This window comes from Hippoglossus stenolepis, chromosome 1 (assembly GCF_022539355.2).
Source record: "Hippoglossus stenolepis isolate QCI-W04-F060 chromosome 1, HSTE1.2, whole genome shotgun sequence".
NCBI classification, from domain to species: domain Eukaryota; kingdom Metazoa; phylum Chordata; class Actinopteri; order Pleuronectiformes; family Pleuronectidae; genus Hippoglossus; species Hippoglossus stenolepis.
In genome coordinates, this window is record NC_061483.1 from 3,936,565 (window position 1) to 3,946,984 (window position 10,420).

Genomic DNA, 10,420 nt, shown 5'->3' on the forward strand with positions numbered 1-10,420 from the left:
ATGGATTAGTATTAACTGGTATGTTCTTATTTCCTAATGTAATAAACACACACACACACACACACACACACACACACACACACACACACACACACACACACACACACATTCACAGTCTGAGCTCATGAGCCGCGTTTATCTAAAAGCTAATATCGAGGGTGTAAAGATCCATCACTCTGGCTCTGGGTACTGTATTTTTGAACCAAGCAGATTGAGCAGAGGAAGAGTTAAAAGAAGAAGAAGAAGAATAAAAGGCAGCAGAGAGAGAGAGAGAGAGAGAGCAGTAGGTTATTGATGTGCTCGCTCTACCCCGGCACCCTGACGGTCCCCTGCCTCCTCCAGGGGCCGTAAACCAAAAATGGACTTTTTAAGAGCATTCACCGGCTGCCTGCTATGCTCCTATGGTGCACTTTACAAACACACACACACACACACACACACACACACACACACACACACACACACACACACACACACACACACACACCACTCCTTCACACACAAGAGCTCCTGCATACTTCAGTACTAAAAAACTTCCTAAAGTCACCTTGAAGATGACAAAACTCTCTCAAACATACACTCTTAAAGCGGCCTTTCCCCCACCCCGGGCGTGGACTGAGAACTACCTGCAGCTGTGATTGGCTGCAGACACGGGCCCCTGTATTAAACATCCAGCGGTTTGTTTTAATACAGACTCTGTCCGCGGTGATTTATCGTGGCGGAGAGCGAATCGTATTTGATGTGTTTGTACGAGTGCAGCAGTAATTAACTCTGTGGCTGTGCTTCTGTGGGAGGTGCCGGGGGAAGAGGGAGAGCGCACGCAGCAGGCTGGAACAAAACATCCCTGCGAATCCTCCTGCCTGGCAGCGTAATAAATTAAACAGCGAATCATTTGTCATGCTCCGGTGTGTTTGTGTAGCTCCAGTATTGTAGAGGAGGGTCCTCTTCCACAGTTCTACCTGCCTAATGTTCATCCCAGAAAGGAGGTCACACTTTCTTTTTTTTGTGTCCCCTGCTCCTCGGAGTGAGGCGGCGCCCTGGTTCTACCTGCGCAGAGCAGCTGCAACACGGGTTGTGCGTCCTTGTCGGGGCCGTCATTGGTCGGTCAGGTGGCCTTCCTCCCGCCCACTTTCGTGACTCGCCAACTCTTTTCCAGGCGGCGCTGTACACCTCTTCTTAAATCTTCCTCCTGCCCTCGTCTGTCCCGGCTCAGTTTAAACACCTCCTCCCCCTCGTTTCTCTCCCCACCCCCTCCCCCCCTGGCTCATTTGAACTCCGAAGGTCCTTGAACTGTCGAACAGCAGCGGCGGAGCCAAGCTTCAAGTTTTTCAGGGCTATAATTCAACCCGTGGGTTGGTTATGTGCTTGCCGACCGGTGCCCGGAATATACAGCCCATCAGCTCAACTTCCTGGTTCTGCACTGAGCAGGAAAAGGCCTGGGGAGTAAAAACAGATTAAATGGAGGCAGATTGGAAAAAGAGGGAGGACGTCAAAGCGATGAGGCTGAAATGTGGCCACAAGCTTCACTGCAGCGTCGGGGAGGAGGTCAAATATGAATGTCTGCTGTTTTATATGAGAATAATCCACTTGTGTGGGGTCATTACCTCTGAGGTCGTCGGCTCAGCCCGGTCTGTCGGCTGGTTCGATTGTCAGCAGGATTACAATAAAAAACAAATGAGTGGATTTCAACGAAATTTGGTGGAAGGATGTGACGTTGGCCAAGAAAGAACTTGGCGTGGATCTGCTTAAGTGGGGAGAAGGGACAAATGAAACATTTAGCCAAACCCTTGGGTCCTTTGTCAATTCAGGTGACAATTTTGTTTTCTAAAGACGTTCAGAATCTAGGCCAGTAAGGCTCAACCCCAAAGACACACTCTAAGTAGAATGGGCCATAGGTCAAGAAGGAACCAGGGTCCGTGACTTCATCGCTTTCTTTAACATTATGAGATATTTTCCCTGGAAAGACTGTGTGGATCTTGCTTAAGGGAACAGACATCTATTGTTGGTCCATGTGGGATGTATGCACACTACTTTCCATTGTAGTCATTTGCTATATTTAAGCCAATGATTAAGCATTAATATCGAAACTTCCACTAGTTCCTCTTTCTAGGTCAAAGTCAATTTAAACCCAGATCTGATTTTTGGGGCGTTTTCTTGAAATGGAAAGAGAACTGCCGCTTGGTCTCCGTGTCACTGTGTGGAAATGCAGATATGTGGAGTATGAGCCAAACGGCTGCAATGTAGATGAAAACGGTTTAAACGAAACCACTATAATGTGCGTATTCCCAGTGTAATTTCATGGAGTGAGACTGTTCGGCTGAGAGAGGCTGTTTCTGTGGGCCTGGTTGGGCTTAATGACACTGGCATGTTGATGTACGACGTCGTGGTGAAAGCTCCGCTCCATTCCCCGACTCATTTCCACACATGGTTAACTCTTTCTCCCAGCAACTGAGTGGCCAGTTTACTGAAGGCGCCGAGGACCCTCTCCCACGGGGAGTCTGGTCTGACTGATTACAGCAGAGCATCTACAGTCGCACCACGACTCAACACGCCAGAGGTTTCCATACTTTAATCGGAAGCTTCGGGGATCAGACGGACAGTTCGCTGCAAAGTTATTTAGCTCTTTTTGTCCCAATCCTCTTTCTTTCCGTCAGATTTGTTTTAACGAAATGTTACCAAAGGTCAAGCAATTATTCCTTTGACCTTTTTTGAGTCCTTTGCCAGCTTGAGTTCGACTGCAGCCGCCCGCTGCCTCCCATGAGCACCGGGACCTACCAGTCTGCAGCTGACACCGGACTGAGGCCACCTAGTGTCACCTCCTTCAAAATAAGAGAAAGCAAAGCAAAGACAGTTGTGTTTTTGAGTTTTTTAATTCACTAGATGTGGATCAGACGCTCCTCATCCAGTCAGACAGCTTGTAGAGTTTCCCCAGGAAAACTCGAGGCTTCACTACTCAGCTAATTCTACAAAGTGTTGAGTTAAGCTTCTGAAATGACAGATTTCACTTTTAAACTTAAAATAAATTTGCTAAAACATGTGTTAACTTGGTAATTATGTGTTATTGAGTGTAGACCACAGGTTAAATATGTCAAGTTGATCAATGAGTGAGGATCTGCGTGAAGTTAAAGACCTGAAAGGAGGAAAGAGGAGCTTTGTTCAGGATCACACGTTAACTCTGATACTGACACCAGCAGTGTTAGAAACCAGACGTGTGTTGCTCCAGTTCACTCGTCCTGCGTCCACGGTGTTGACCACTCGCCCGGTTCATTAAGTTTGTGATGGAGTGAGGACAGTGTCTTTCTGTCTTACAACAGGCCGCATCTTTTTCCAACCGGGCAACATTTATTCCCGTTAACTACGGTGAAACGCGGCAGGTCGAGAGAGAGACATCTGAATGTTGTGTTGTACGTACATCAAACGAGGAAGTGTATCAAACTTTTTAACATTACTTTGACGTCAACGTTATGAATTTTAAAGTTTAATATGCTCTTTGTAAAGTTTCCTCATATTCTTTGTTTTCCAGCAAACTCACCAACACAGAGACTTTATATTTATTAGTTTTTTATCCATATTAGGTTTGTTTTGCACAACACAATGACAATGAAGGCTTTCTCTTCTATTCAATTCTATTCTATAGAGACTTTATATCGAGCAATCAAATCTGAAATCTGCTCCATTAAGATCTGAGCTCTTGTTCATTTCTTTCTACTCTTGAAAAAGCTCGCGTGGAGTAAACGCCTCAGCCGTGATTTGCCCACTCTGCAGCGGAGCGCGGCGCAAGCCGTCGGACTCTGTGACAGCGGCGTTGCCATGGTAACGAGTGAGATGTGACAAGCGGCGGTGATGGCGGATTTTTTCCCCGAGTAAAGCGCCACAGTCAGCATTTTTTTTCCCCTCCTCGTCCTCCTCTAACCTCCAGCGACGGGGAGCGCGTGGCACACAGAGGGGGGGGTGTGTGTGTGTGTGGGGGAGGGGTGAGAGGATGCTTGTTTGCCGTTCGGATAAACATTCATTTACCTCCAGCAGTCAAACGTGAAGATAATCAGAGTGATTATGCATCATAATCATCGGCGTCTTCTCCCGGCCTCCCGTTCGCCCGTCGTACTGTAAACGCTCTCTCCTCCTCTCAACGCCATCTGGAGGTTGTGGCGGATGTGTTCGCACACGCACACATCCTTGCTTATTAACATACATTAAACCACATTCCCTTTACACACATCATCATTTCTATAAGCGCCGGTGCGTCTCGGTTCATGCTGCAGAGGCCTGAGCTCAGCAGCACTGTACTGCTGCAGGGCGTCAGGAAGAGTTCTCTCTATGTGCAGTTATTCGTTTCCCCTTTTTCTTTATGAACACGCTAATCGAGTTCTGACTCGGGGAAACTGCTCGGTGCCTTTTCGTGCTTTGGATATAAAGACACAGTTTGGGTGGTTTTCAGGTGGAAGTCCAATTGACAGTTGCATTTACTTACACTTCCTTCAAGGGGAATGAAAACAAAAGAAAAGTGTGCGAATCACCTCACGTGCTTGGATCATTTTTATTTGTTATGGGTGACATGTATATGGACACTGGTTTTATTTTGAGTCAAGCTGACATGAACCAAATATGGATTAATCCGCTGCTGAAAATAGTTCCCCAACAAATTCTCTACTCATTTGAGTAAAATTTTCGTTTGCAGTTATTTTAGTAAATTACTGATGTTTTTAAAATCTTTTCAGAAGTGGACAAAGTATTGGGACCTGAAGTATCACAGTAGAAACTTAGCTTCGCCTTTTTAACCGGTTTTGTGTTTGTCTTTGTTGTTGCTTTCTTTATTTTATTGTGCTCTCGATAATTATTCTTTAATTTCATTATTTGTCCATTTGTCGTATGGTCGACGTTTTATTGTGCCAGAGATCTGACGTGTCTCCGTCTTTCTGTCCCTGCTGTTTTCATCAGGGGAGGAGCTCCAGGGAAAGATCAACGTGCGTAAGAACAAGAAGGATCCTCGCGCGCTGCTCGTCACCCTTGAACTCGGAGACAGGAAGCAGACCTACAGCCTTCAGTGACATCGACCTTCACGTAGCTCAGCTAATATAGACCTTTTTTTTTAAATTGACACTTCACAACATATGACAGTAGGGGAGTAAAATACTTGATTCTTATGTTTTAAATGTAAGAAATGTTTCTGTACCTTAATAACAATAAAAAACATGAGATTTCCTCCTTGTGAGCGTATTTTATTTCACATAACATGATTGAACCGCTTATTTAAATTATTGAATGATATAATTAAATATTTTTGATTTATGAATCCTTGTTTCAAAGGTGTTTAACTTTAAATTCCAGTTTAACCTTAGATGCCTTTCGACGTGCACACGTGCTCAGAGAAGCTGAGACCACTCTCATCATGCACCATTACTCACGTGTCCCCCTTCTGATTAAAATGTCGTATAAAATTAAAACTAAAACACACTAACACAAACTGGCTTTCAGCTCTTTTGTTAGAGAGATTTTGTGTTTTCCTCGTGTTTCTCTTCATTTCCCACCACGTTTTCCTCCTTCCTGTGCGACTGGGAGCTGCCTGGGATCGCACCGCCGGCCTCATCCGTCTTCCGTGAGTTTACTGGGACGGTGCAAAATGAATTTAAGTCTTTAAAAGGCTCTGACTGAAGCCTCTTTACATACTTCATTGAGCAACTCTGCTTACAATTAAAGATTTTTCCCTTCTTCCTCCGCCTGAGATGATGAATCCTGGACTGTGTGAACGTGTAGTTGTCTGTGAGGAGGAGGAGGAGGAGGAGGAGGAGCTGGTCGTCTCGCTTACAGGGGATTTGATTTGTCTCCTTGTGATGTATTTCTACGGCTCCTGTGAACATCAATACATCGCCTCAGCTACAGTCCACTGGAATTTTCACTTTCATTTTCTGCCTGAGATGAATCACGGACCTTTTATAAAAACCCAACATGCTGAATTCCTTCAGCTCCAGGTGACATTTTCTTATTTATTCCTAAACAAACCAGCAAATAGCAAAAAACTGAGTGAGTTTGTCGTGTTGAATATGAATTGTCTCTCCATGTTTTCAGTTCTCAGGTGATATTCATTAGGAAAACTAAACTGGCTCAATATAGAAAACGTACTGTACGTCCACCAAGGCCCAAAGGTTCCTCAAATTCTGCACCAAATCCATCACGTTTGTTCAGACATATTTCTAAAACTATTTAAGATACATCTGATCTGTTGATTCCCAACTAAACCCACAGTATCTCAGCTCGCATTAGTGGTATTACTGGTTAGCAGCCATATTTATTACCACACAGTGGCTGAGAACCACATCTAAATCCACTAGACCCACTCCTGATCCCCATCCCCTTAATGTACCTGATCGAACTTACCAGTGTCATTAAGCACAACCAGGCCCTGCACAGAAACAGCCTAACACAGTTCTCACTATTAAACTGGAAACACTCGGCTCACATTAAATTTTCATTTAAACTGGAGCCATCTGCATTTTAACCAGGTGGTTCTCGTACCTGCAGCTTCACACAGTGACACGAGGACTGGACCAGGCATCATGTTCAGTTTCTATTCCAACAGTAGAGGACTTGAGTTTATTTTTACCCAGACTCCATAGTCCCGTGGAAGAGGATGTTATGAAATTAATAAAGAGTTTTAATAATCAGCATAAATACAGATACACTATGAAAAGGTTTAAAGCTAGATTAACTAGAATAGCACTTGGATCTCATACCAAGGCCCAACCTTGGTTTCAACCAAGCTGCACTCACACACTCAGAAATATCAGTCCCCTAAATATGCCAGATTTGTTTTTATTAAAATTCTTAAATTGTTCTCTGCAATGTCAAAAAAAACCGCCCAATCTCACAATATTCAAGAGCGGGATTCTTTCTTGGCCCATTTTCCATCCTTCCACAAATATAGTTATTTGGCCCCTGCATCCTGAACACCTTTAGAAAACCACATGGTCGCCTGAATTATGAAAAAAGACAAAAAAGATTTTGAAAAATGTCCTTTTTTGGAATTAAAATAGAATTGCTGTGGTAAGTAAAACACAAGAGCCAGGTTTTTACTGCTTTTTCTGAGGCAGCGTGAAGCCTCTGACAGACAGAACTGATGAAGATGATGATGATGATGATGGTGATGATGATGATGATGATGGTGATGATGATGACGATGAAGGGGGAGCCCAGGGCCTCTGGTTGACCTCCTCCGCTGAATCGCTGCTCTCCAGGCGGCTGAAGCCTCAGATGGATGCGGCTTCTTATCGCTCAGGCGACAGTGGGAGTGAACGATCAATTAATTACACGCGCTCGCGTAATTAACGAGCGCGAGGAGACACCCGGAAAAGTCCCTGCTCCGCGTGCGTGCCGTGCGTCGGCCCTGCTCCTCCATCAGGACTTCAGTCTGGGCCAGAAATTAAAAAAAGAAAGAGATGATGGAGCTGAATCCAACACAGGCCGTTGTGACGGTGGTTCCCTGATGTGTGGATGTTATTGGAAGATGAAAACCAGGAACCAAGTGGGAAATCTGCCTCGACCGGTTGGGGTTGGGAGGAGGAAAATGGGGGAGAGAGGAGAGGTGGGTGGAAAAGAGAGAGAGAGAGAGAGAGAAAGACCCGGAACAGAAAATAACGAGTGATATTTATAGATGTAATGATGTTATTAATGAGAGCAGCACCAATTGCAATCATAATAATAATGATAATTGATAATTGCTGCTGAGATCTGGATCCTTCAGAATGAGAAAGAGAGAGAGATGAGAGAGAGAGAGAGAGAGAGAGAGAGAGAGAGAGAGAGAGAGAGAGAGAGAGAGGAGATAGTTCTGGTTTGACTGAAACATTTAAAAAACGCCTGATGAGAATCAAAACTACACGTGTTGGCATGATTATAGTCCTGGTCGCGTGTGTGTGCGCGCGTGTGCGTGTGGGAGGAAGAGGAGCAGAAATCAATTACAATTATTCTCTGTTGACAATGTAATTAAAGTCGAGGCGGCGGCTCGTGCACACGCGCTGCAGCCGCTTATCTGGAGCGCATGCACGGACGCACACGCACAATGAGGAGAGAGAGAGAGAGAGAGAGAGAGAGAGAGAGCACGCGCAGCCTCAAACCTGCTCACAGCTGTCGTGAAATCATCATCCATCACAAAAAGTGTTTTGTTCATTTAACGCGAGCAAATAGTTTTAGTTTATAACAAACAGACACAAAAAATACTTTTTATTTATATGGTTTGGAATAGGTTCAAACAGGATGTTGACTCGTTCTCTAATGTTTTTAAAATGTAAAAGATCTAAAATCATCCCAATGATTTTATCAACGTCAATTAAACAGCCCATTAATTATTATCAGCCTATATACAACATAAATACCATATGTATTGCCCTGCTTGCAATTTAATATCATTATTCTCACTATATATTCTATAGGCAGCTAAACTTTGCTGCTTATTTTTCATTTGTAATAATTTGCAGAGTCAGGTCTGAGACGAGCCACGTTCCCAGTCAGATTCCGTCAATGAGAGGAGAGGCCCGGATGTCTCGCTTCATTAAGCAAAATCACCTCAAACTGTCAGAATTAAACATTTTACACGAAACCAATTTATTTCCCCTGTATCGGCCCGGTGTGTGTTTATTTATGTGCATGTGTGTGTGTGTGTTGTGTGTGTGTGTTGTGTGTCTCCTGCAGCTCTTACTGTGATGATCCACCGCATCGAGGCCTAAAGATTTGTTCAACGATCAAAAAAATCAAATCAACAAATTTCTCCTCAATTGAACGAAAGGTCGCTTTTTGGATAAATCCCCACGCGACTCGCCTGTGCGCGATCTGATGGGACTGGAGACTTGGCCTCTGGTACATATGCGCAATGCAGTGTTTCAGAATCTACAGCGTGTGTCACCTTTTCTTTTTTACACCCTGCGCTGTCACTGCTTTGAGTCCAGGCTCCAGCGGTTGGCTCTTGGCTCCGGTTCCATCCTGACACACGTGGTTTCGGGAAAAGCGGCCTCCTTCCTTCCTCCCTTCCTTCCTCCCCTCCTTCCTCCCTCCCTTCCTTCCTTCTTGCGTAAGAACCTGAACAAATGAGTAGCTGCTCAAAGACCTCGCCTACTTTCTTCTTTTTTTTTTGTATTTGCCCAACTTGATCATTGCTCCTATCGATGACGCACGGAGGAGCGTAACCTATAGATCCTGGAGCACGCCGTGCGTAAAACAAGCCAAGTGAAAAAACTATTTATAGTTCAGACCATTTTTAGCACATGATCTTTAACCCTCGATTTTACTTGTAATAATGACTAATAGTGGATTTTTCATAAGCTTAGTCACAGTATGTGTGTTTATAATAATATTTATAAAAATGTCAGCCTCCTTTTTGATATACAACAACTTAAATACACACGTAGAGGCAAGTTTCTGCATTTCCAGGCCTAAGATTTGCGTTAGATTAAAAAGAACGATTTCTTTAAAAACACCAAATGCCTCCTTCCCAACGAGTGGCTACTGTAACTGTGACTGTACCAGAGAAACACGACTCAGCACAGTGCAGATGTTATTTAGACCCACGTGCACTCTGGTGCTGCTCGTTGCATCCTGTCAATAAGAGCCTGAACCTGGGAATCTTCATCCCTCTGGGTCTGTGTGTTGTGGGATGCGCTCGTGTGTGTGTGTGTGTGTGTGTGTGTGTGTGTGTGTGTGTGTGTGTGTGTGTGCACCCTACACATCCCTGGAGACAAGTGTATTAATCAGCCGTCCAGCACTCACGCAGGCATCTTGCGTAACCGGAACGCACACAAATCCACGCACGCACAACCGCGCCCCCCCCTCCTCTCTGTCGTCTTGGCTCCGGTTGTCCCTTTAAAAATCCGAATCCAAGGCCAATGATTTATCAAACTCCTATTATCAAGAAAATGTCACGCGAAGGGCACCTTGCTCCGCACTGACGCAAACTCTTTCCCACGGACCTATAGAAAAGCTTTGGCACTTGGCTGTTTGCGCGGCTACAGGCACGAGCTCCCAGTCCTCTCCTCGTCTTTTCTACAGCGGTTTCCAGTCTGCCAGAAGAGCTTTGGAGAAGACCCAGAACATGGTGAGTGTCCGGACACACTTTTCTTTACGTTTCACCTCTTTTATTAAACTTGTTCTCACTTTGTTTCTTGATGATTTGGCACTTTTTTGTTTTTTTCCCCGCTGCGGTCGGGGGCAGTTTCGCTGTCCGTGGTGCTGAAATGCAAACTGTCTTTACATTTAAAAAAAAAAAAAAAACTTTTCTCACTTTCTTCTGTCAGAAATCAAACCTGTTTCTGCTTTTATAGAAATGTGTCATCTGTGTCTTTACAACTTCAAATAGAGGAGGAAGTTTACTCTCCTCCATCGAACCTCTTTTCCTTATTTATCCATTTTCTCTGTAACCAGAAGCCAATTACACCCA

General features: G+C 44.5%; 1 protein-coding gene across 1 annotated transcript in view; it reads left to right on the forward strand.

The window, feature by feature from the left end:
* The window catches only part of prmt3 (protein arginine methyltransferase 3), a 46,595-nt gene extending 41,393 nt beyond the window's left edge, over positions 1-5,202 (forward strand). The window contains exon 16 of the mRNA XM_035156912.2: positions 4,939-5,202. Coding sequence (XP_035012803.2) covers positions 4,939-5,048 — 110 coding nt within the window. The 3' untranslated portion in view covers positions 5,049-5,202. The remainder of the gene's footprint in view (positions 1-4,938) is intronic.
* Positions 5,203-10,420: the final 5,218 nt, after the last annotated feature.